The 26,570-nt window shown below is 45.9% G+C and overlaps 1 protein-coding gene across 2 annotated transcripts in view; it reads right to left on the reverse strand.

The window, feature by feature from the left end:
• Positions 1–265: 265 nt before the first annotated feature.
• The window catches only part of LOC114586839 (carbonic anhydrase 15-like), a 40,705-nt gene continuing 14,400 nt past the window's right edge, over positions 266–26,570 (reverse strand). Inside the window, exons 2-9 of one of the 2 annotated variants that reach the window (XM_028710666.2) lie at positions 18,423–18,443; positions 17,659–17,694; positions 13,032–13,202; positions 11,986–12,146; positions 7,499–7,591; positions 5,905–5,971; positions 4,174–4,340; positions 266–2,689 (exon numbers count right to left, since the gene is read on the reverse strand). In XM_028710666.2, the coding sequence (XP_028566499.2) occupies positions 2,477–2,689; positions 4,174–4,340; positions 5,905–5,971; positions 7,499–7,591; positions 11,986–12,146; positions 13,032–13,202; positions 17,659–17,694; positions 18,423–18,443 (929 nt within the window). In that variant the 3' untranslated portion in view covers positions 266–2,476. The remainder of the gene's footprint in view (positions 2,690–4,173; positions 4,341–5,904; positions 5,972–7,498; positions 7,592–11,985; positions 12,147–13,031; positions 13,203–17,658; positions 17,695–18,422; positions 18,444–26,570) is intronic. The other variant, XM_028710667.2, reaches the window with a different exon arrangement.

Consider the following 26,570-nt stretch of genomic DNA (forward strand, 5'->3'; position numbering starts at 1 on the left):
AAAACTGAACCCTGGGAAAGCACCCCAGCACCATGGCATCTTTCGCCACTTGGAGATTGCAGTGGGTACAACACTGCGTTCTTAATGTTTGTTGCCTTATTGTTCATGTGTGTGCATTTCATGGCTTGCGCGCTTACGATGGAAGTGTGAATGTATCTAACAAGGACTTCTTCCACAACATCAACAGGAAGGGGCTGCCCGAGACAGATAGTGAAGCAGATATTTAATATTTTGGATGGGGAATGAATGGGACAGAGGCCTCCCATCATGGAAAAACTAAGAACTCTGGATTTATTCATTATAATTTCAGTTTACATCGTTTCAGCTTTTGTTTCACATTGTGCGTTATGTTCCCTCTTCCCCAAAGCAGATCACGACATCTGGCAAAGTTGAAAATTTGGCACAATTCTGTTCCCAAGGCTGCCCCCAACTTGGCGAGTCAATTGTGGGGCTATGCTATCCATTTCAATGCAACTATACACAACTTGTAGATTGAGGTGTGTATCTTATAGGCTAGGCCAGCCTTTCCCCTTTGGGTTACTGGGTGCAGCTAGATTAAACCCCCATCATCTTATAATAATGGCGCCTCCCAGCTAGGGATGATGGGAGTTCTGGTCCAGCAACATCTGAGGATCCAAGTCTGGGCTAGATTACTTTTCCAAGACTAACAACAGACAGGGGGGAATTAGGTGCAAGTGACACTATTTCTGTACAGGGGGGGGAGCGTGCTGAATTCAAATATCAAGGATGCTAATTTTTTGTTGCTTAGGCACTTTGCCACCATCTTGGAAAATGGCCACCAATGTTGCCGTTTTTGGTTTCTGCAAGTGGTCTATCAAACCTATCGAGTTGGTTTTTTCCCCCCATCTTGAATATTCTGCAGCTACCTTCGCAAGGATTACAGGACATTAGCTGGCAGCAAGGCAGACCCGGCAAAATGTCTAGCAACTTGGGTAGTGGCAAAGGTACCAATTGACAAGGACACTGGGGCAGCTGGAGCTTTTGCTGAAGTGAGATCATCTAAAAACAGGTTGGCTGCAGCATCTTAATGGTGGGGCTCCACACAGGGAATAGCTGACCTGGTCCAGTTCTGTCCCCAAAGCAATTCAAGGGCAGGACTAATGTTTAATTAGAGTTTTTTGAACCCTAAAAGAGCATCTTGCTATATACATAAGTTGCCTCTATATATTCAGCCTCGTACTATTGATATGCGTGAAGCACCATGTGCTTTCTGGAGGGTATATCAGAAAATTTTGATAATTGTGTAGGTCACAACTTTTGTGATAAAGCCACTTCCACCCTGCAAAGGAGGTGGTGTTGCGGGCTTCACGCCCCTACCATGCGTGCGGCGGGCTGGCGCTCAGCCTCCGCGCAATTGAGGGAATCCCCAGCCGCGTCATCCCCTGGACAGCCAATCGGCTGGCTCCGGGGGCATGGCCTGCCCTATTTAACACAGGCATGGCCGGGGATCTCCCTCTGTTGCTTCCTCCAGCTGCTCCTGTTTCCCACCCTCCCGCCATTTAAGGTTTTCGTCATTGACCTTGCTATGGACCTCAGTTGGTCGCCATTGAGGGGCCTGGTAGGAATTTTTTCCACTTGGCAAATTGGCACCAGCCACTTGGTTTTCGCCTTCCTTGTAGCAAATTGCCACAACTTTATTGGTATTGGTGGTTAGGCATTGGTATTGGTATTGTTATGTAGATGGAAGGGGGGGGAGGAAGCGCCATCACCTCCCCCGCATATTGAAGGGTAGTCCGATAAAGGATTCCAGGGGGCGTGGCCCTGTCCAAAGCCTATGGGGGTGTGGGCCTAAGGCACGCCCCCGAGCGGTGACCCCGGGGGAGTTCCTAGTTGATGCACATCAGCAGGACTCCCCCTACTGGTGGTTAACCCTTCCCGGACTTCAAGCGGACCGGCTGAAGCCAGATATAGTCGGTTAGGACCAATGCCTAAGCCAATACCGCCCATCACCTGTAACCAATAAAGTTGTGGCCTTAATTAGCCCATTAACCTTAATATTTGTGTCATGTGTCTTTATTTCCACTGGGGGAGGGAACTCACCACAGAACATAAACAGGCCATCTTTGCAGGAAAATGCAGAAAGATTAACAAGGCTGCCTTCAGGCATCAGTAAATTGGGCACCCTACATTTTTTGATTCAGCACCCTTTTTTTTTTTTTTTTTTTTTTGCTAAGTGACACCAGTTTGCCACTAATTCCTCAGCAATGCCAACGGGATTTCTGGAGGCCACCTCAGGATTTTGAGCCAGTCTGTTAACAGGATGAAAGCACCTTTCCCCCAAAAAAATAAGCAAAATACAATCGTCAGATGTTGCGTTCTTTTCTCCTTGCCAGTTTTGTTCCAACTCGTTCAACGTTCAGATCAGCGGCTAGAAAAGTATCACAGTGAAGAAGCATGGATATGAAGATGCCCCGAAGCCATCACCCATCATAATTATTGAACTCGGTAGAGACACCTAGGAGGGGCCAGAAAGCTGGCCAATCAAAACAGCCAAAAGCAGAGGGAAGAGATGATTGACAGCCAGAAGGGAGCCACGGCTAACGGTGGCGTCTCTGGAAGCGTAGACTTTGCGACCATGAAGAGGCTGCGGTGGGCGGAAATTGTTGGTCATTTTCAGGGAAGTTGTTCCAGCGCTTTTGTAGTAAAGGGTGTTGACAAATGCATTCAGCTAAATAGAGGAACAAGAGAATGGTTTAGCAGTTACTAGGGGCTAGGTGCTGGCATGTATTCATTTAGAAAGATTTATAAACCGACGCTGAATGTGGAAAGTGTCAGTTTGCATTTCTTAGTGCAGAAAGCGTTGATCTGATGTGTAGAGATCTTTCCTATTCTAATGAATTCAAGAGGGTTCTGGAGGCTTCTCTGTGTGAAAGAAACACACAGAAACTTCTTGATGTTTGGGCTTATTCCTTCAGAGAAGCTGAGTACAGCTGGCTTAAACTGGTCCTGTTATCTCTTCTGGCTATAATAATAAGGCCAGAAGGAGCCTGGGTTTCACTTTCTCTTTCTGTCACTCTCCCTTCTGGTGTGGTGTTCTGTACATAGTATGCTTAGTGTTAAGGTTTAGACTTTTTATAAGTTATTGTAAGTTTAAGTTAAGTCTGCTGCAACTGGATTTCTTATGGACAGTGCCAATTCTGAATGTATTGGATCTGTGACCATTATGCTCATTTGCCTTCAGTAGAAATAAAGCTCTGCTGGATGAAATATTAATTGCCTCTGGTCTATTTTTGGGGAATCCTGCAATGTGTTTAAGGTTTTACTCTGCTAACTATACAGTGGTACCTCAGGTTAAGAACTTAATTCATTCCGGAGGTCCGTTTTTAACCTGAAACAGTTCTTAACCTGAAGCACCACTTTAGCTAATGGGGCCTCCCGTTGCCGCCACGCCACCGCCATGTGATTTCTGTTCTCATTCTGAAGCAAAGTTCTTAACCTGAGGTACTATTTCTGGGTTAGCGGAGTCTGTAACCTAAAGCTTATGTAACCTGAAGCGTATGTAACCCGTGGTACCACTGTACATTGGAATCTGCCTCTGATCAATACTGAGTGGAATTTCAATGACATATGTCAATATATACCAATATATCACAACATATACCAGGGGTCAGCAAGGTTTACTGGCCATGGGCCAGACTGGTGCAGCGCAATGCTGGAAATCACATCTGTGCATGTCTGCGGTGCCAGAAATCGCTTCTGCGCATGCCCAGACGCCGAGAATGGCTGTGTTTTCGACTGACAGAGGCAGTATTTCTTTGAATACAGTGGTACCTCAGGTTACATATGCTTCAGGTTACAGACTCCACTAACCCAGAAATAGTGCTTCAGGTTAAGAACTTTGCTTCAGGATGAGAACAGAAATCGTGCTCCGGCGGTGCGGCAGCAGCAGGAGGCCCCATTAGCTAAAGTGGTGCTTCAGGTTAAGAACAGTTTCAGGTTAAGAACGGACGTCCGAAATGAATTAAGTACTTAACCTGAGGTACCATGTACAGGATGCTTCGCTAGATAGGCTATTGGCCTGATCCAGCAAGCTCTTCTTGTGTCATTTTAGATTGGGAGCCATTTTTGTTTTTCGCAAGCCACAGCCTTTTTTGGCTAAAAGGAGAAACAAGAGCAACAACACAGAGACATGGAAATGTTTGGTTTTCTCACCTGTGTCTTGCTGATTGGGATGTTCTCTTCGAACACAGTCCATTGCACCACTTCTTCGCAGTTTGGGGTGGTGAGGGAGCCCTTGTAGCGATAATATTTGGAGAGTAAGGCCATGTTGGGGAGGAGGTTGCTCAGAGAAAACGTGGAGGCCAACTCGACATACTCCTCTAAGCAGAGAAACAGAAACAGAGAATTGGGGTGTGAGGAAGGGAAACGAGAATTCCATTTCAAATGGAGAACGTACAGTGGTGCCCTGCAAGACGAATGCCTCGCAAGACGGAAAACCCGCTAGACGAAAGGGTTTTCCGTTCTTGAGCTGCTTCACAAGACGATTTTCCCTATGGGCTTGCTTCGCAAGACGAAAACGTCTTGCAAGTCTTGCAATTCCCCCCCCCCCCTTTTTCTAAGCCGCTAAGTCGCTAATAGCCTTTTAGCCGCTAAGCCTCTAAGCCTTTAATAGCCGCTAAGCCGCTAAACCCCTAATAGCGCTAATCCGCTTAGCCGCTAATGGGGTTGCTTCGCAAGACGAAAAAACCGCTAGACGAAGAGAATCGTGGAACGGATTATTTTCGTCTTGCGAGGCACCACTGTACAGAAATGCTTTGCCGTAGGGGAAACTGCTTTGCTAAAACGTGCCCGTGAGGGAAATTCGCACTAAGATCCTGCTGGATTTTCATGAGCACTTTTATTTATTTTTTAAATGAATTGATGTGAAGAGGGAACACAAGACTACAAAAATAAGGCATGATGGTTAACAGCAACAACCGGGGAAAAGAAAGACATAACATTTTACAAGTACAGGAAGAAACACTACAGACAGAATAATTGCCACACACAGGAAGAATGAAGATATAGTTTGAGTTCCTCATTTGTAGCTTTATAAATCATTTATGAGGAACGGCTAAGGGAGCTGGGCATGTTTAGCCTGGAGAAGAGGAGGTTAAGGGGTGATATGATAGCCATGTTCAAATATATAAAAGGATGTCACATAGAGGAGGGAGAAAGGTTGTTCTCTGCTGCTCCAGAGAAGCGGACACGGAGCAATGGATCCAAACTACAAGAAAGAAGATTCCACCTAAACATTAAGAAGAACTTCCTGACAGTAAGAGCTGTTCGACAGTGGAATTTGCTGCCAAGGAGTGTGGTGGAGTCTCCTTCTTTGGAGGTCTTTAAGCAGAGGCTTGACAACCATATGTCAGGAGTGCTCTGATGGTGTTTCCTGCTTGGCAGGGGGTTGGACTCGATGGCCCTTGTGGTCTCTTCCAACTCTATGATTCTATGATTCTATGATTTAATGTGTCAATATGAATAAAAGTTGTTGTATAAGAGATTATTATTATGACTGCAATGCAATGAAAATGAGTAAGATTTTGGAGCACAGAGATGAAGCAAATAATCAGTTCATCAAATCTAGCACACAGAGGGCCACTTTATCTAAATTATATAATTCGGTAGTTGAACAATTGGTATCCATAATTGTATTATAAATTGGCATTGTTATAATGAGGCAATTATTGGATTGTAAGTGAAAACTAATAAAAAAAAATATTGGAAAGAAAAGAAACTGAAATTGGTAGATTCACCCAAACTTGCTGGCATGTTGCTTTCCCTTAGGCAATAATCAATTGGTACCAAGCACTAGCAAAATCCCCAAAAATGTGTGGTGTGCATGTGGCCCTGATTCACCCAAATCCAAGCATTCTAAAGGATTGCCTGAGGCTCGATGCTCACCTGCACGAGTGATATTCCTCAGGCCAGTGACGATGGTGTTGTAATTGGTATTGTCTGCATCGGATACCTGCAGAGCAAAAATCTTTGGTACTTGACCCATTGCAAATTCCCTTTGCCCTCAAGCTGTTACCCCTCCAGCATCAAGCAGACAAAGGTAACCAAACAGGATAAAGTCTCCTCCCCACATTGTAAACATGGCCTCCGAAAACCTTGCTTCAAGTACTTACTTCACTTAGAATTTTGCAAATGAACCTAAATTATGGATGGATGGATGGATGATAGATATAGATATAGATAGATAGATAGATAGATGATAGATAGATAGATAGATGATAGATAGATAGATAGATAGATAGATAGATAGATGATTGATTAGATAGATAGATAGATAGATAGATGATAGATAGATAGATGATAGATAGATAGATAGATAGATAGATGATAGATAGATAGATAGATAGATAGATATAGATAGATAGATATAGATAGATAGATAGATAGATAGATAGATAGATAGATGATAGATAGATAGATGATAGATAGATAGATAGATAGATAGATAGATGATAGATGATAGATAGATAGATAGATAGATAGATAGATAGATAGATAGATGATAGATAGATAGATAGATGATAGATAGATAGATAGATAGATAGATAGATAGATAGATAGATAGATAGATGATAGATAGATGATAGATGATTATAGATAGATAGATAGATAGATAGATAGATAGATGATAGATAGATAGATAGATAGATAGATAGATAGATAGATAGATAGATATAGATAGATGATAGAAAGATAGAAAGATAGATAGATAGATGATAGATAGATAGATGATAGATAGATAGATGATAGATAGATAGATAGATAGATAGATAGATAGATAGATGATAGATAGATGATAGATAGATGATAGATAGATAGATGATAGATAGATATAGATAGATAGATAGATAGATAGATAGATAGATGATAGATAGATGATAGATAGATAGATAGATAGATAGATAGATAGATAGATGATAGATAGATAGATAGATGATAGATAGATAGATGATAGATAGATAGATAGATGATAGATAGATAGATGATAGATAGATAGATAGATAGATAGATAGATAGATAGATGATAGATAGATAGATAGATAGATAGATAGATAGATAGATAGATGATAGATAGATAGAGATACATGATATAGATAGATAGATAGATAGATAGATAGATAGATGATAGATAGATAGAGATGATAGATGATAGATAGATAGATAGATAAATAGATGATAGATAGATAGATAGATGATAGATAGATAGATAGATAGATGATAGATAGATAGATAGATAGATAGATAGATGATAGATAGATAGATAGATAGATAGATAGATAGATAGATAGATAGATAGATGATAGATAGAGATGATGATGATGATAGATAGATAGATAGATAGATAGATGATAGATAGATAGATAGATAGATAGATAGATAGATAGATAGATAGATGATATAGATAGATAGATGATAGATAGATGTGTGTCTCCTGTAAGTACTTTAAATAACGTAACAGCAGCTGCTTCTCGGGAGATACCTTAAACAAGAAGCCCAAGACAGCAAGTCCGTTGGGGTGCCCTTTGGCTTCTGTGATGGTTTTGTACTTGGTGTTCATGTGAACAATGTGGAGCTGTGGAAAACAAAACAAAATGAGAGTTTTTCAGAGCAACTTTGGGGATATTCATTCACTGGCAGACTTTAAAGCAGGGGAGGGGTATCATCAATCATGATCTTCTGGACCACCGCCTCGCAGACGGGGGATACAGGGCATAGCCCCTAACTGGTTGTGCTCTTTTATCTCTGGTCGGGGACAGAGGGTGGCACTAGGGAGGGAAATGTCGCGCCACTCCTTGGTGTGTGGAGTGCCGCAGGGCGCAATTCTCTCCCCGATGCTTTTTAACATCTTTATGCACCCTTTTATGGTCAGGGTCCCTTTATCATTTATGGTTACACTTAATACACTATTTAGTAAGACTACCAAAAGAAACTTTGCCACGGCTACTGTGATATCATTAAACTTGTCGTCCAGAAGATATTTAGTATAGTAGTGTTCAGATTTACCAGGCCAATTTGCCAGTAGGGATTTAATCAATAGATCCCTTAAAAGGTAAAGGTAAAGGACCCCTGACAGTTAAGTCCAGTCGTGAACGACTCTGGGGTGGCGGCGCTCATCTCGCTTTAGTGGCCGAGGGAGCCGGCGTTTGTCCGCAGACAGTTTTTCCAGGTCATGTGGCCAGCATGACTAAGCTGCTTCTGGCGAAACCAGAACAGCGCACGGAAATGCCGTTTACTTTCCCTCCGGAGCGGTACCTATTTATCTACTTGCACTTTGACGTGCTTTCGAACTGCTAGGTTGGCAGGAGCTGGGACCGAACAATGGAAGCTCACCCCATCGCGGGGATTTGATCCGCCGACCTTTCAATCGGCAAGCCCAAGGCTCAGTGGTTTAGACCACAGCTCCACCTGCATCCCAATAGTTCCCTAGCTTGCTCATATTGTCCGCAATGCAGTAGGATATGCCTCATACAATTGACGCCCTAAGAGCATAAAGGTAAAGGTAAAGGTACCCCTGCCCGTACGGGCCAGTCTTGCCAGACTCTAGGGTTGTGCGCTCATCTCACTCAAGAGGCCGAAGGCCAGCGCTGTCCGCAGACACTTCCGGGTCACGTGGCCAGCGTGACAAGCTGCATCTGGCGAGCCAGCGCAGCACACGGAACGCCGTTTACCTTCCCGCTGGTAAGCGGTCCCTATTTATCTACTTGCACCAGGGGGTGCTTTCGAACTGCTAGGGTGGCAGGCGCTGGGACCGAATGACGGGAGCGCACCCCGTCGCGGGGATTCGAACCGCCGACCTTTCGATCAGCAAGTCCTAGGCGCTGAGGCTTTTACCCACAGCGCCACCCGAGCATACACAGAGCCTATTCTGATAAGGGATGCCTCTTAGTCTGCCATTTAGCACTTCTGATGGAAATACATTTAATCTGGCTTTGGTAAAGAGAAGTCGATAAGTTGGCACAGACAGATTTCTAAGATATGCAGGAAAATCGTACCCGTAATGAATTCCTACTGCTATCAGACCTCAGATAACATGAGATTGAGATCGGAGATCGCTATGTGATACGTCCCAAGCCTTTGCCTCAGAGATTCAAGGGCAATATCATAACCCAGATGGTACAAGAGGGAAGGTGGCATTAAGACTAAACAAATATTGTCTCGGTCTCCCTCTCCCGGGGGGTTGTCTGTATGAATCTGCATTTTATTCTGAATCTATGTTGCTGGTTTTTGGACCACAATAAAGATTATTATTCTTATTATTATTTACTGTATTTTTCGCTCCATAAGATGCACTTTTTCCCTCCTAAAAAGTAAGGGGAAATATTTGTGCATCTTATGGAGTGAATGCAGGTGGGAGGCGGGCAGGGAAAGCCCCCAAGAGCCGCACACACGCTCCGTGCGGCTCTTGCAGGCTTTTCCCCAGGAGGGAGAAGGGACTGACTGGCCACGTCAGTCCCTTCTCCCTCCTCGTAGAAAAGCCCGCAGGAGCCGTGCACACTTTAAAGAGCGCGCGGCTCTTGCTGGCTTTTGTGGGAGGTGGGGGAAGGGACAGAGGGCAGCCCCTCAGCCCCTCCCCCCACCTCCCGGAAAAGCCCCCAAGAGCCGCACTCCCTTTCACTAGCTGCGTGGAGCGTGTGTGGGGCTCTTGGGAGCTTCTCCCTCCTGGGGAAAGCCTGCAAGCGCCGCACACAGGCTCCACGCGGCTCGTGAAAGGGAGCGCTGAGCAGAGCCTGGGATGCATACAGCCTCTGCTCGGCGCTCCCTTTAAAAAAAATATTTTTTTCTTGCATTCCCCTTCTAAAAACTAGGTGCGTCTAACAGTCAGGTGCGTCTTATGGGGCGAAAGATACGGTAGTAGTCACGGAGAATGCTGGGAATGGTGGTTTGTTAAGAGGACTGAGATCACAGAGCTGCAACTCCCAGCACCTTTAACAAATGACAGTTCCCAGGATGCTCCATGACTATGAAAGGGACGTCATGCTATGAGCGTATGGTTTGGACGGGACCTATATGTCTTTTACCCCTTCTCTCGCCACTTCCACTATCCCTGCGGAATTGCTCTGTGTGTGATTTTGTAGACCGATACCACTTCCATGGCACTATTATGGCATTTGACATGCTGTCCCCAAAATGGCCGATTGTAGCTCTGAGGTAAAAACAAAACACCTCATTATATTTTTACAACCTGTTTTCATACTCTGTATTTAACGGCTAAAGATAATCGAAATGATAGGACTAGTCGCCTGTGATCATCCCAGAGTCTTCTTCCTTTTTTTAATAATGAAAAAGAACCCTTTCATGTCATCTTCATTTCAGCTATCATGATGAATGGCTGGTTTGTCCATCGTTTAGCAAGATCAAAAGGTGGAAGGGCCAGGGGTCTTGCCTAATTAGTAGCTTCTTGCTAAATATAATACAGAGAGCTGATTTAGGGTTATTCACTGTACGCCATTTAATGGAGTGGCTGTTCCCTATTCCAACAAACAATATCAGAACCTTGTCTCCACTTCTACCCTGAAGGTTGGAGACAGATCAATTTCTGAATAGATCAGTCTTGGAAAATTGGAGATGGTGTGATTATGGGCGTCATTTCAGGCACTGTATTTCTTGATTTTATTTTATAGTACTACAGTGGTACCTCGGGTTACATACGCTTCAGGTTACAGACTCCGCTAACCCAGAAATAGTACCTCAGGTTAAGAACTTTGCTTCAGGATGGAACAGAAATCATGCTCCGGCGGCACGGCAGCAGCAGGAGGCCCCATTAGCTAAAGTGGTGCTTCAGGTTAAGAACAGTTTCAGGTTAAGAACGGACCTCCGGAACGAATTAAGTACTTAACCCGAGCTACCACTGTACTGTATTTTTGTTTTGTTTTACACGAACCTCTTTGAGCATAAATGTACTTGGGGGAAATGTGGTCTACGCTGTGATTATGACTAAAAACACATTCGCACCACAGATTTGCAGAACAATTTTTACTTATTTCTTGCATTTATATATCCCCTTTTTCCTCCAAGGAGCTCAAGGAGGTAGATGTGGTTTGTCCCTCCCCGCTTTAAGCTCACAACAACCCTGCAAGGAGGGTTAAGCTGAGAGGCAGTATCTGGCCCAAGACCACCCAGTGAGCTTCATAGCTGAGTGAGGATTTGAACCCTGGTCTCCCAGTCCTAGTCCAACACTCTAACCACCACACCACATTGGCTTTCACAAGTATACAGTTTCAAACAGACATGGCTTCCACCAAAGAATTCTGGGAAGTGTAGTTTGTTGAGGGGGCTGAGAGTTGTTAGGAGCCCCCTATTCCTCTCACAGGGCCACAGTTCCAATAGTTCCCTGGGGAGGTTAAAAAAAGGTAAAGGACCCCTGGACGGTTGAGACCAGTCAAAGATGACTATGGGGTTGTGGCGCCCATCTTGCTTTCAGGCCGAGGGAGACGGCATTTGTCCACAGACAGATTTCTGGGTCATGTGGCCAGCAGGACTAAACCGCTTCTGGCACAAAGGGACACTGCGACGGAAGCCAGAGTGCATGGAAACGCCATTTACCTTCCCACCGCAGTGGTACCTATTTATCTACTTGCACTGGCGTGCTTTCACACTGCTAGGTTGGCAGGAGCTGGAACAGAGCAATGGGAGCTCACCACGTCACAAGGATACGAACCACTGACCTCCGGATCAGCAAGCCCAAGAGATTAGTGGTTTAGCGCCACCCTGGGAAGAGGGAGGGATTGTTAAACCAGTCTGAGAACTGTCAATCTGTGAGAGGAACAGGGGTCTCTCCTAAGAACTCTCAGCGCCCTTAATGAACCTCGTCTCCCAGAATTCTCTGGTGGAAGCCATGACTATTGAAAGTAGTATCCTAGTGATTTTAATGTATAGTGTGAACGTGGCCTATGACTATTCTAGGTGGGGCCTTTTCAATGCCGCACAACATTGGTAGCAAAATAAAATTTGGGAAGCTCAATGTACCTCCATTGGGTACTGCTGACCATCAACGGTGTGCTCTGAGCCATTTCGACTGAGGTCCCCCCAGTGGAAGTGGAAACTCAAGGCCCGGTACGTGTCCTGAAGTCCTCCTTTGGTGATGTTAATTTGATCTGCAGCAGATGCTCCATCTAGGTTCATGACAACTGCCAAGGAGGCCCGGTCAAAAAGAGAGAGATCAGAGACAGACAGTACTACACTAATGCAACACAAGACCCCAGAAAGGTTCTCTAAACCTGCATTAGAAAACACTTGGCCCAAGGTTATTTATGTATGCTATTACTGCGGCCCGTGCTTTGTTAGCCCCAAAATAGAAAGCGAGCGAGGTCCCAACCAAAGAAGAATGGCAACTCAAGTTGAGACTTAACGTATAGAATAATGGAAAATGTATATTGTATATATGTATAGAATAATTGGAAAATGTATATTGAATATATGGGGGGAAATTGTGTACACTTGAAAATGTTGGCGGCATTAAGATAAATTCAACAGTGTAAATAAGTTTTGATGGATGTAAAAATGGAATACTGAATGGTATAATTTCTGTAAAATATGCAGGGATTTATGATATGTAAAATGAACCATGGAAAGAGAAGAAGGGACGTCATTGATATCTTAAGGATGCAAAAATGAGTACTATATGAAAAACACTTGGCCCACATTCACACCAGACCTTTAAATCACTGTGATGCCATGTTAAACAGTCATGGCTTTGCCCAAAGAATTCTGGGAGTTGTGGTTCAATAAGTGTGCTAAAAGTTGTTAAGAGACCTTCTATTCCCCTCAGTTCCCAGAGTTCCCAGAGAAGTGGGATTGATAGTTAAACCACTCTGTGAATTGTAGCTCTGGGAGGGAATTAGGTCTCTCTTAACAACCCATAACTCCTAAGCACCCATAACAAGCTACAGCTCCTAGAATTCTTTGGGGGAAGCCATGACTGTTTAACGTGTTCTCATTGTGCTTTAAATGTATGGTGTGAATGTGGCCTTGGAAAGCCTCTCCAGAAGAAGCTGTGTCCTCTCCATGCCCACCTGAATGTCCATCGTTTATCAGTCTCCACCTGCCAGGAGGCGCCTGGTCGTAGCCTTCAAACAAGATCTCGTCGAGGTTCCTGTCTCGTTGAGTTTTCCTTCTGTCGATGTTAATGGGCGACTGGTTCTCTCCCCCACAGGTTATCATGATGTCCTTCCAGTGCAAAGGACCTAAGGAGAAGGGAAGAGTGAGGTAGAAAGGAAGAGATGGGCCCGAAGGCAGATGAAATCCTTACTCTACAAAAGCTGGAGAAGCAAAGCTTTTTGTTGGAAGGAAGGTGAGGGGAAACCTATCCTTCTGGGGACAACTTGATCACTGTAGCCCATTCATTGGTAACCTCAAGGCTGGATGACTGCAATGAACTCTATGTGGGGCTATCCCTGGGCCTGGTGCAGAATGTGATTGTCAGGGACTGGGCAGAGGAGGAATGGTGGAGACTGCCTCCCCATCTTGACCCCTCCAGGGAATGAGGAAGAGGAAGACAGTATAGATTGACAACAGAGGTATGAGGGAGGTCGCAGCTCAGCGGCAGATGAGCGGAAAAGTTGGGAAATAATGGGAGAGCCGGAACAACAACACCCGGCTGACACCTTGTCATTAGAAAGCATCCCAGACCCTCCATCTCCCAGTGTCAGCTTCGCCCTTAAGCCGGTGCCAATGACTGGGCTCAACCTCTTCAGCCTCGATTGGGCCAGGCGAGCCGGGAAAGCAGTTCCAGAGACCTTCCGCTGAAGAGAAGCAGGTCTAAGGGCAATGGACTCACAACTTTGAGCTGTGAGCACCAAACTCAGTGCCAAAGTCAGCAGAGCACAGCAGAGTATGAACTACACGAACGATGGCTCTGAAGCATAACTTCCTTATTCTTTTACAACTACTGCAAACTAAAATAAACTAGAATCTAAAGACTATCAGAGGCTACTGGACTGCATGAGTGTTACAGTTGCTTAAGCAGTCATCTTATCTCTACACAGATAACACTCAGACTCCCACAGAGTCAGGCTGGAGCGGAAAAAGCGATGAGCAGATTCCGCCTCCTCCTTTCTGAAAACATTGTCAGGAGATTCTTGCAATGGGAGGGGTGAAATATCCACACCCAGAACCTGGCAAGCCTTAAAAGTAGGAGAGCAAAGAGCTCAAAGACAGAGGGCAAATAGCAGCCCCCGTAGAGGAGATGAATGAGGAAGTGGGAGAGACGGGGGGGGGGTGGAGATTCACTCAGGACAAGGCCATTATCCAAGAGGTTTTATAGCCTCTCTCTGTAAAGCCTGAAATAAAAAAGGACAATATGAAACTTTCCCTTGCCTTATACTTTCCTGGGCAACCAGCCAGGAGCCACTGACAGCATCCTGACCGTGATGGCCATAATGGGGCGGCTGGCTGAGTACTTGTGACACCGTTGTTCAGGGGCTCTGAGTAGTGGAGGCCAGGGGGCCTGGGCTCCCCAAAAATTTCAAATAAAAGGGCCGGCCGCCACCAAAGTTCTGCAGCGGCCATGCACACACACCACAGGGTGTGCTCGTATTATGCGGTCAAGCCGTGGGGCATCCGCACGGCCCCGCAGCTTGCGCAAGTGACGTCAGCACACTGCGGCTGCAGCAGTGGCAGCAGGCGATGCATTCCTTGGAGTCCACATCTGTTTCCCCCAGGAATCCTGCCACCCGAGGCGGTCACCTGACCTCCCTTCAAGGCTGGAAAGCGTGTTCTCCATAATAGAGAGCACATGTTGCGGTGGGGGCCACAAAGGCCACCCCACTGTTGTTGGGCAAATTGGCCACATGCTGTGATTGGGCAAGGAGTGTTGCTAAAGTGTGGGAGGGGTCAGAGGTCTTAAATACAGGGCTCGCAGCCTGGGGCCTTCTCTTGGGCTGCGTGCACCGGATCACCCGCCCACCCTCCCTGAAAAGGGGGGGGGGGGTTCGTTGTCCTCTGACCTTGCTTTGCCTGTCATGGGATTGTCTGCCTTGGGGCAGGGGCCTGGTAGGAATTTTGTCCATTTGGCTGATTGGCTGTTGCCATTTGGTTTCTGCCTACTGCGTAGCAAATCGTCACAACTTGTAATGTTGGCCGTTAGGCATTGGTTAAAATTGGTTGGTGGAGGGGTAAATGCCTACCCCTCCAAAGGTGGTGCTGAAAGGAATTCCGTTAAAGGAATCCAGGGGCTTGCCATCCCTTTCATCCTAATCCCTGGCATCAGACTTGGGCCGTGCAAGCCCCAGGGGGCATGAGGGTGAGAGATGGGGGACTGATGTCCAGTTTCATTTCTCCCCAATATGGTTCTCCCTGACTGGCTTCCGCTGGAATCCGGAGGTCAGTTCTGTCCCCGGGGCAAGGACAGATAGTCGTAACCAATGCCTAAGCAACCACTCACGTGTGTGTATTTAAATAAAGTTGTGGCCAAATTCATGCCAAAAACCTTTAACAAAAATTGATGTGTGAAGTGTGAGTTATTGGGGTGGCCTGGGGGACTTCGACATGCAACGAAGGTAAGAGTCTCATCCGTCGCTCTCCCCTCCGCTTCCCTTGGACCCACCACTTAGCACTGGCCTGCGGCTCCTGGAAGGTTTCCCAGAAGGGAATGCGGTCCTCGGATTGGAAACGGCTTCCCCCTGCACCTGAGTTAAATGGAGGCTATTTGTATCGATTAAAATCAACACCTCCGCCAGCAAACCTCTGCTACGCGGATGCCTCAGCCAACACACTCATTAGTCTCTTTGTTGTTCCTTCCTCGACTCCTGCCACCAACAGGAGATGCCCTCTGGCTGAGCTGACCTTCATTAATAATCACGAAGCAGGGCTTTTTCTTATTTATAATTCAGCAGGGTTTCCTCGCCGGACCTATCTTTAGTCTGACAAGCTAAACGAGCTATTTTGGTGAGCATTATCGCCTCTGAAGACCAACAGCAGATTCCATTCCAAATTCCTATTTATATCCACCTTCTCTCAAGGCATCCCTGGATTGGCTACAGCTCAGGGGCAGAATATATACATATATTGTGAGTGCACATCATCCCTGCTTTACAGAGGACTGTTATGAGAAGGGATGTGGCTCAGTGCTGCGCATCTATCTTGCATGCAGAAGGACTCGGGTTCAATCTGCATCATATTTAGGTAGCACCTTTTGCCTGAAACCCTTAGGTAGGCTGGACCAGTGTTATTTTTCTAGAAAAAGGGGTGCCAGAACTCACCAAGGGAATGGCAATGGCGCCCACCTGAGAGGTGCCAGAACTGAGTTCCCGTGAGTTCCAGCTGAAAAAAGCTCTGGACTGGACACCATTTGCACCCACGTCTTTCTGCCACATAAGACCCATCTATGATTCTTCAGTTGTTCTGAGAGATAATGTGAGGGACTGGGCAGAGGAGGAGGAATGGTGGAGACCGCCTCCCCATCCTGACCCTTCCAGGGAGGAGGAAGAGGAAGACAGTATAGATTGACAACAAGGGGTTTGAGGGAGGTCACAGCTCAGAGGCAGATGAGGGGGAAAGTTGGGAAATAATGGAAGAGGAGGAGGCAGAAGCGGAGCAGCAGCTGGCTGACATGGTGTCTTTAGAAAGCACCCCAGACCCTCTATCTTCCAGAACCCGGTGAGCCTTAAAAGTAGGAGAGCAAAGAGCTCAAAGACAGAGGGCACATAGAAGCACCCGTAGAAGTGATGAATGAGGAAGTGGGAGAGACGGGGGTGGAGATTCACTCGGGACAATGCCATTATCCAAGAAGCTGGGTTCTATAGCCTCTCTCTGTAAAGATTGAAATAAAGAAAGGACAGTAAGAAACTTTTCCTTGTCTTTATAATTTACTAGGCAACCAGCTTGGAGCCTCTGGGAGCATCCTGGAAGGTTCCTGCAGCCAGTCAGAACCCGTGATTTGGACTTTCAGAACAGATTCCGTTTGACTTCCAAGGTGTGACTGTATACAGTGGTATCTTGGTTCTCGAACGTAATCGGTTCCAGAAGTCCATTCGACTTCCGAAAACATTTGAAAACCAAGGCACAGCTTCCAATTGGTGCTGGTGCCCCAGAAACAAAAGCCTACAACCGCACTGGACATTCAGCTTCCGAAAAACATTCACAAACGGGAACACTTACCGTACTTCCAGGTTTGCGGCGTTCGGGTTCTGATTTGTTCATCAACTAAGCCATTTGAGAACCAAGCTTCCACTGTGGGTGGGTGTATTATTAGTTTTCAGTTACAATCCAGGGAAAGGGATTCTTTTAACCTCCAGTTTGCTAGTAAAACTGAATTATAAAGTTTTGTGAAATGATGCAAAAGTGAATTATTGTGTCGCGAAATGATGCGTGTCGAAAAAGTGTGTCACATGGAAAGTTTGGAAAGCTCCGAGCTAGACCAAGAGGCCTGGAGGACATAGCTGGGGCTGATGGGAGTTGTGGTCCAAAACATCTTTCGGGGCCCCAGGTTGAGGGGAAACTGTCTTAGGGCCCAGACACCCCATGCATTTAAAGCACATTAGATACACGTGACTTCTATCCCAGAATCCCAGGGTCTGTCATTTGCCCTGCACAGAGCTACACTTCGCAGCCCCCTTAACAGACTATATTTCCCATGGCTCTTTGGGGAAGAAATGGAAGTGCAGACAGAGAAAACTTGAAAACCTCAATTCAAGTACTTACCACACTTAGGATCTTGTGAATCGTAGCACCAGGTACCTGGATTAGAGGACAGGGGAGGGACGAAGAAAGAAAACATGTAAGCTGATCGGAAGGGAAGAACCAGCCAAGAACCAGGACCTGCTACCAGTGGCGTAGCGTGGGGGGTGCAGGGGGGGCCGGCCGCACCGGGCGCAACATCTGGGGGTTAGGGTTAGGGGGCGCAAATCCACGGGTTAGGGGGTGCAAATTACTTGCCTTGCCCCAGGTGCTGACAACCCACGCTACGCCACTGACTGCTACTTCCGATTGAAGGGGGGGGCAGACATGCATTCTCCAACGAAACAAATGAAAGGATCATAGAGCTGGGCTTGGTGCAGAAAAGGGCATTGATCGCGTGAGGTCACGGCAACCAAAATAGCCATCATTCCCTCGCAATAAAAAACGGGGTGTCCCATTCCCTCCCTCCAGGACTTTTGCAGGGGAATCTGGCTCAGAAGCAAGCAGTTCAGCTATTTTAAAAAAGAGGTCCTATGCGGTATAAATGAAACCCCAGTCAGGAATCTTGCAGCTTTGTTTCAGAGCACTTGTTTCAGAGCACTTTTCGGCTGGAATATTGCCATAAGCCGTTCATTATACACAGACATGCACACGTGCGCGTGCACACACACATACACACTGTCTCCTTAATCCCGCCCCCCGCCCCCCCCCAAAAAATATCTGCAGTCGTGCTCCTTTCTCCGCTTGTAATGTCCAAATCTCCCCCAAGCCAGCATGCCAAACCATACCTGCTCCTTTCCTCTTGGGGCCTGCAGCAGTAAGAGAAAGGAGAAGCAGAGAGAGAAGTGATTATGAAAAGAGACCTTCAGAAGAGAGCTCCCTTGATCTAATGCTTGGATTGGAAAAGTTTCTGTGCCTCATTTCCTTGGGTCTCTCTCAGCCCTTGCCAGGGATGGAACCTGGGACCTTGTTCCTGCAAATCAGAAGCTCCGTCCCTGAGCTATGAGCCTTCCCTTAAAAAGAAACTGTCTTATACTGAGTCAGGCCATTGGTCTTCCTCGTTCAGGACAGGCTACAGCCTCGGCCCAGTATATCTGAAGGAGCATCTCCACCCCCATTGTTCAGCCCGGACACTGAGGTCCAGCTCCGAGGGCCTTCTGGTGGTTCCCTCACTGTTAGAAGCGATGTTACAGGGAACCAGGCAGAGGGCCTTCTCGGTGGTGGCACCCGCCCTGTGGAACACCCTCCCACCAGATGTCAAGGAAATAAACAACTACCTGACTTTTATAAGACAACTGAAGACAGCCCTGTATCGGGAAGCGTTAAATGTTTGATGCTTTATTATGCTTTTAATTATGTTGGGAGCTGCCAGATGGGTGGGGTATAAATATTATTATTATTATTATTATTATTATTATTATTATTATTATTTCTAAAATACACTGAACTGTGGCAGCTCCCCAGGGTTTTAGGCAGGGGACATTCCTAACCCTACCTGGAGGTGCCAGGAATTGAACCTGGGATCTTCTGACACCAGGAAGAACTTTCTGAGGGTAAGAGCTGTTCAACAGTGGAACAGACTCCCTCAGGCAGTTGTGGATTCTCCTTCATTGGCATTTCTTAAGCGGCAGTTGGGTGGCCTTCTGTCATGGATGCTTTAGTTGAGATTCCTGCATTGCAGGGGGTTTGGAGTAGAGCAGGGGTCAGCAAACCTTTTCAGCAGGGGGCCGGTCCACTGTCCCTCAGACCTTGTGGGGGGCCGGACTATATTATTTGGGGGGGGGGTGAACGAATTCCTATGCCCCACAAATAACCCAGAGATGCATTTTAAATAAAAGGACACATTCTACTCATGTGGAAAACACACTGATTCCCGAACCATCTGTGGGCCGGATTCAGAAGGCGATTGGGCCGGATCCAGTCCCCAGGTCTTAGTTTCCGTACCCATGGACTAGAGAACCCTTTGGTCCTTTCCAAATTCCATGATTCTGTGACTGCAAAGCAGATCCTCTGTCACTGAGCTACAGCCTCCCCCTGATCATAAAGAACCAACCAGCCACATAATTGTACTGTCCCTCTTCCATTTTGGTGGGATGACCAAATGGAGGGTGGTTCTTTATATATCTATGGTGTCTTGGGTTCAGTGAAGCATGTTAATGCATCTCCCCAGAGGAATTCAAAGTGGGCTGAAGAAAGAACAGCGAGGCATCGATTAAGGACATGATGGATTGCAACCAAGAATGTACAGTGATTAATCTCCATGCATCGTGCTTTGGGGAGAGTGATCCCTCAAGTTGTTTCTCAGAGGATAAAGTCAGGTCCAACTTCATCGCACGCTTTCAGAAATCGTCCGGGATGAACCAACCGGAATTATGTGGGTGGGGAGTTGTCACAACAGACCCTCCAAGTGTCCCTGTTTCCCAGGGAGGTCCCTGATTCAGAAAAGCCGTCCCAGTTTCTGATTTGATCCTGGAATGTCCCACGTTTCCTTAGGATGTCCCTGTTTTCATTGAAGAAATGTTGGAGGGTATGGAGTTATCCGACCCCTGAGCCGTCTGAAGGCAATCCTGTATAGGGAACGTTTTTTAAAAAAAAGTTTAATGTTTTATTATGTTTTTATATATTTTGGAAGCTGCCCAGAGTGGCTGGGGCAACCCAGTAAGATGTGTGGGGTATAAATAGGGAAATTATCGTTATGGAATGGGACGTCCCTATTTTCATCAGAGAAACGTTGGAGGGTATGTCAGAATGATTCAAGTAATTTAAGGCCAGTATCCAAGGCTAAAGGCTAGCTTGTAAAAATATAGAACAATTCTATTGTGATTGATCTGTTTCAAATCATCAGACTTCCAGAACGGGAGGCAGAGTGAAATACAGGTGAAACTCGGAAAATTAGAATATCATGGAAAAGTTCATTTATTTCAGTAATTCAACTTAAAAGGTGAAAATAATATATGAGATAGACTCATGACATGCAAAACGAGATATGTCAAGCCTTTATTTGTTATAATTGTTACGATTATGGGGTACATCTGATGAAAACCCCAAATTAACAATCTCAGAAAATTAGAATATTATGAAAAGGTGCAGTAGCTATTCAATCCATAACACCTGCAATGGGTTCCTGAGCCTTTAGATGGTCTCTCAGTCTGGTTCAGTAGGAAGCACAATCATGGGGAAGGCTGCTGACCTGACAGTTGGGCAGAAAGCCATCATTGAGGCCCTCCATAAGGAGGGAAAGCCTCAAAAGGTAATTGCAGAAGAAGTTGGATGTTCCCGAAGTGCTGTATCGAAGCACATTAATGGAAAGTTATGCAGAAGGGGAAAGTGTGGAAGAAAAAGGTGCACAAGCAGCAGGGATGACCACAGCCTGGAGAGGATTGTCAGGAAAAGACCATTCGAACGTTTTAGGGACTTTCACAAGGAGTGGACTGAGGCTGGAGTTAGTGCATCAAGAGCCACCAGACACAGACGGATCTCGTGAGATCTCACCAGAAATTGGAGGTGGAAGTGGCGCAGTGGGGACGCCGGTGGAGGCAGGTGGCATGGTTGCAGTGCCAGCGACAGAGGGGCTTTCACTTCAAGCGGCAAAAGGGGACATTGCAATCCCTGTCCGCTGCTCATAAACTATCAAGTAATCTCCGATGAGCTTATGGCAGCCATGGGGGTTGCAACTAGCCTACTTCGCAAGGCCGTTGTGCAAGGAAGCGGACTGTCCTAGTCTTCCCCTTCCATTATATGATGAACCTTGGGCCCAGCAGCCAAATATGGCCCCTGAGGCCTCTCCATTTGGCCACATCCCTCCTCAGATATACATCACCATTGTATGCTTTCGACTGGCTAGAATGTGCCTTTGAACTCTGCTCACGCCTCTTGCCTGCCTGTATGGAGGAGGGAGAATGACTGCGTACAGAAACTAGACTACTGCACAAAGGCAAAAGTTACGTTAATTGCTTTGTGAACTTTTCCCTCTGGTCCCGCCCCCATGTGGCCCCTGGAAGGTTGCCTGGACAGATATGTGGCCCCCAGTCCACACAAAAAGTCCCCGAACCATTAACCGCCACCTGTCCCATTAAAACCAAACTCATTCCCTTTCTTAAAGGCCCTTTTAATGCCTTCTTTTGGACTCTTCAAAGGGAGCGACAAATCTGCCCACCCCTTAAATTCAAACATTCAGACCCCTCCTGGATTATTATTTTTTATCTGGGTTGATTTTTTTTATATTTTTGCTTTCATCTTCTGTCTATTAATAATAGATCTGAAGAGCCTGTATTTTATTTAGCCAAGAGAATCTCTTATTTGGCATTCAATATTTGCTTTTTTCTTCTAATTATCCCTGAAAACTGCCTGTGTTTGTTTTCCTAGCGTCCCCTTTGTAAACTGATTGCATGCAGTTGTCTGTGTGTGTATGTGTCTTTCTCCTCCTTCTTTTCTTTACATCTCCTCTTAACCGGGTGCCCTTTGCCGGGTGTTTACGTCAGATTTCATCAAAATGAAATTCCGCTAGAGTTACCCTTCCAGCTACTCTTTAAATATTTCCACAATATGGGTCCCTGTCAAGACTCGTGAGATCTGGCCTTATTATTTCTTCCAGAAAAGCGCTTAACATTTTATAGCTCCAGATCCAGAAGAAATACAGTGGTTTTATGTTTCAGAGGGGAATTATTTAAAATGTGTTGTTGTGTGTCCTGCTTATGAAACCACACGCTTGTTAAACTGCAATAAATAAACAGAAGTTTATGTTCCAATTTAACCCTGACTGGACTCAGTATTGCACCAGGTAGGGCCTGGGTGGTGGCAGCGAGAAATAAAGTGGCGGCACAGGGATCAATAGACGGTGAAACGTCTGGGGACCCTGTGTGATCACCACACAGGGCGGTCAGTTTCCTTTAAATAAATAACATAAATGAAACCTTACTGAATGCTTCAGTAGAGGAGCGTCTTAAAACAAACAACATCTTTGAAGTACATGGAGATGCCTTGCAAACACAGGAGGAGGGGAAAGGACTTATCGGCAGACTTCCAGTCACAGAACCATGGGACTGAGAGAAGATGAGGCTCCCATTTTCTTTAATTACACACATCTCTCTTTTTCGGTAGCGGGAAGGCACAGCCAGACCGGGAGACCTGAGGGACTCTGGCTGCTCCTGCTCCTGCTGTGCTCTTTATTTCTCCCACAAAACTTTCACTGTTCTTTCCTTCCCTTCTACGCCTCTCTAAGGATGGATAGAACTGTTTCCGTCCCTCATTTTTCCAGGCCAATATTCCACCTTTTATTTATTTATTGAATTTATATACCGCCCTATACCCGGGACGGTTCACAGAATAAAATCAAGATATAAAACCACAAAATACACAATAAAAATAATAATAACAACAACCCAATAGCCCCACCACCCACAAAAAAACCCCACATTTTAAAAGGGCATAGGATGTAAATCAGATCAACCAAAGGCCTGGTTAAAGAGACCTTTGCATGGTGCCTAAAGGAGTATAATGAAGGCTCCAGGCAAACTTCCCTGGGGAAAGCATTCCACAGAATTGATGCTTTTGAATTATGGTGCTGGAGGAGACTCTTGAGAGTCCCATGGACTGCAAGAAGATCAAACCTGTCCATTCTGAAGAAAATCAGGCCAGAGTGCTCACTGGAAGGACAGATCCTGAAGCTGAGGCTCCAATACTTTGGCCACCTCATGAGAAGAGAAGACTCCCTGGAAAAGACCCTGATGTTGGGAAAGATGGAGGGCACAAGGAGAAGGGGACGACAGAGGACGAGATGGTTGGACAGTGTTCTCGAAGCTACCAGCATGAGTTTGACCAAACTGCGGGAGGCAGTGGAAGACAGGAGTGCCTGGCGTGCTCTGGTCCATGGGGTCACGAAGAGTCGGACACGACTAAACGACTAAACAACAACAACCCCCAAGCTACGAACCTGCTCCTTCAGAGGAAGTGTAACCCCATCAAGAGCAGACAATCTCCCATCCCTCTGTTCCAAGGAACCACCCACTAATAGTGTCTCAGTCTTATCTGGATTGAGCTTCAGTCTGTTGGCTCTCATCCAGTCCGTTACTGAGACAAGACACTGGTCCAGCACTTCCACTGCCTCACCTGCAGATGAAAAGGAGAAATAGAGCTGAGTGTCATCAGCATACTACAGACAATGTACTCCAAACCTCTGGATAATCCCACCCTGCGGTTTCATGTAGATGTTAAACAACGTGGGGGATAGGACTGAGCCCTGTGGAACCCCACATTGAAGGTACCACAGGGCTGAAAAGCATCCCCTAAGCAACACCCTCTGGGAACGACCATCTAAGTAGGACTGGAACCACTGCAAATTGGTGACATCCACTCCTAGTTCAGAGACTCGCTCCGGAAGGACACCATGGTCAATGGTATCAAAAGCCGCTGAGAGGCCAAGAACAATTTACAGGGACATGTTTCCCTTGTCTCTCTCGACAGAGGTCATCGTACAGGGCGACCAGAGCAGTTTCTGTGTCAAAACCAGGCCTAAACCCCGACTGAAATGGATCCAGAAAATCAGTTTTGTTATGTGTGCCGGCATGGTTGCTCGAGAGCGAACAGGCAAGACCCCCACTGGTCTTTTCAAGGCTTTATTATCAGTTCAAAAACATTCACAGTGCAGAACGTCTCAATTCCATGTCTTGCTCAGTCACTAGCAAAATCTGGGAGTGGGCGGTCCTTAAACTTTCCCCAGCAGAGTAGTCTTTTGACCCCCATCCTACGCCTCCCCTCTCTGCGCGTAAACCGACTGCGCAGAGAGGGCGTGGGCAGAGGGGGACCTGCCTCCCCCCGCCCCGCTTTGCTCAGGCTCGGTGTCGTGGCTCTCCCTTGCGTCCTCCGAGCCCTGCACCCCTTCCCCACTAGAGTTGTGGCTTCCCTCCTCCGCGGAGGAAGTGCTGCTTCTCACAATCTTTGGAGGCTCCCTGTAACCCAACTGCCCTTCCACCTCTCGCCTCTGAGCTGATGGCAGTTCCCTGACAAGTTTCTTCCAAATGCGCCTTTGGCATCATAGAACTGTAGAGTTGAAAGAGACCCAAGGATCATCTAGTCCAACCCCCTAAATTGCAGGAATATTCAGCTGGCCCATACAGGAATCGAACCCACTCCCTTGGCATTATCAGCACCGTGCTCTAACCAGCTGAGCTCCTTTCTTTTTTTTAAGTCTTGAAGATTCAATTGTTTTATATACTAGCGAAAAGGGTTTACAAAATACGTTATCAGCCTCATTACTATAAAGCTGGCAGTCGCCACATGTAAGCCTGTTGATAATTTAGTTGGAGAAGATGATCTAGCCGGGAATAGATGTTTCCATACAACCCTGAAGGAATAGCATCATTAGAATCCCGTAGCAAAACTAAATAGAGGAATGAATATTGTAAAGATGTTCGTGCGATGGGGAAACGTTTGTGTTATTTTTTTATGCCCATGTTTAGTTTATCTCGTTTTATCTTTTTATGCATCTGTGAAAAACCAATAAAAATTAAGTTAGAAATCTTTTGTCAGCATTTCGGTGCAAATTGCTCCTTACATACACATTTGTGCGATCAATACTCCCCCGATGTAATGCATTTTTTATATGTTGCTTTCACACAGTTATGCCCTCTTTAGGCACATTTTTCTTAATGTAAGTAATTTTGTACCCAGAATTGGGTTGGAGAACTGCATCACAACATCTGTAGAAGTACGGAGTGCGGGGGGAAAGGTGGCTGTACTTCAGTTGGTGTGTCGTTTTCAAAAGTGTGAATTTGGTAGGTGTTAGGTTGTGGGTGAACATATCAGACGACACAGCGATTCTTCAAACAGCTCTTGTTTATTCACAGGCCAGAACAGAACTGAACTGAAGGGTTCAGTCAGCCTGCTTCCAGTACAATGTAACTGTAACAATTTTCTAAAACTATCCAATCACTGAACGTCACTTTCAATCCCTTATTTGCATAACTATCTACAGTATCCCCCTGCTGGCCCAGGGTGAGAACTTCAGTACATAACAGTAGGGTTGCATTAAGATCCACACCAAACCAAATTGCTTCCCCAACCACTGTCATTGAAATTCTAATCAGTATTGATCCGGAGCAGATTCCAACGTATAGTTAGCAGAGTAAAAATATAAACATGTTGCAGGATTCCCCAAAAGTAGACCAGAGGCAATTGTATTTCATTCAGCAGAGCTTTACTGCTACTAAAGGCAAATGAGCATAATAGTCAGAAATCCAATACATTCAGAACTGGCACTGTCCATAATAAATCCAGTTGCAGCAGACTTAACTTAAACTTACAATAACCTATAATAAGACTAAAAGCTTAACACTAAGCATACTATGTACAAAACACCATACCAGAAGGGGGAAAAGTGACAGAAAAGAGTGAAACCCAGGCTCTCCTTCTGGCCTTACTTTTATAGTCAGCAGGACCTTGACAGAAAGAGATAACAGACCCAGTTTAAGCAAACTGCATTCAGCTTCTCTGAAGGAATAACCCAAACATCATGAACCTTCTGCTTCTATCACACAGAGAAGCTTCCAGAACCCTCATGAAGTAATTATAATAGGAAAGATCTCTACACATCAGATCAATCCTTTCTGCACTAAGAAATGCAAACTGACAACCAGTACTCTCTCTCTCTCTCTCTCTCTCTCTCTCTCTCTCTCTCTCTCTCTCTCTCTCATTTCCCCAAAGGCAAGAAAGACTTCAGCTCAGGATCTGGGCCCTTTCTAGCAGTAGTGCAGTTAAGGCAGGCATAGGCAAACTCGGCCCTCCAGATGTTTTGGGACTACAACTCCCATCATCCCTGACCACTGGTCCTGTTAGCTAGGGATGATGGGAGTTGTAGTCCCAAAAACATCTGGAGGGCCGAGTTTGCCTATGCCTGAGTTAAGGCCTGCAAATGTGGCAGTTCCTCCAGCAATATCAGC

The sequence above is a fragment of the Podarcis muralis genome, chromosome 16 (assembly GCF_964188315.1).
Source record: "Podarcis muralis chromosome 16, rPodMur119.hap1.1, whole genome shotgun sequence".
NCBI classification, from domain to species: Eukaryota; Metazoa; Chordata; class Lepidosauria; order Squamata; family Lacertidae; genus Podarcis; species Podarcis muralis.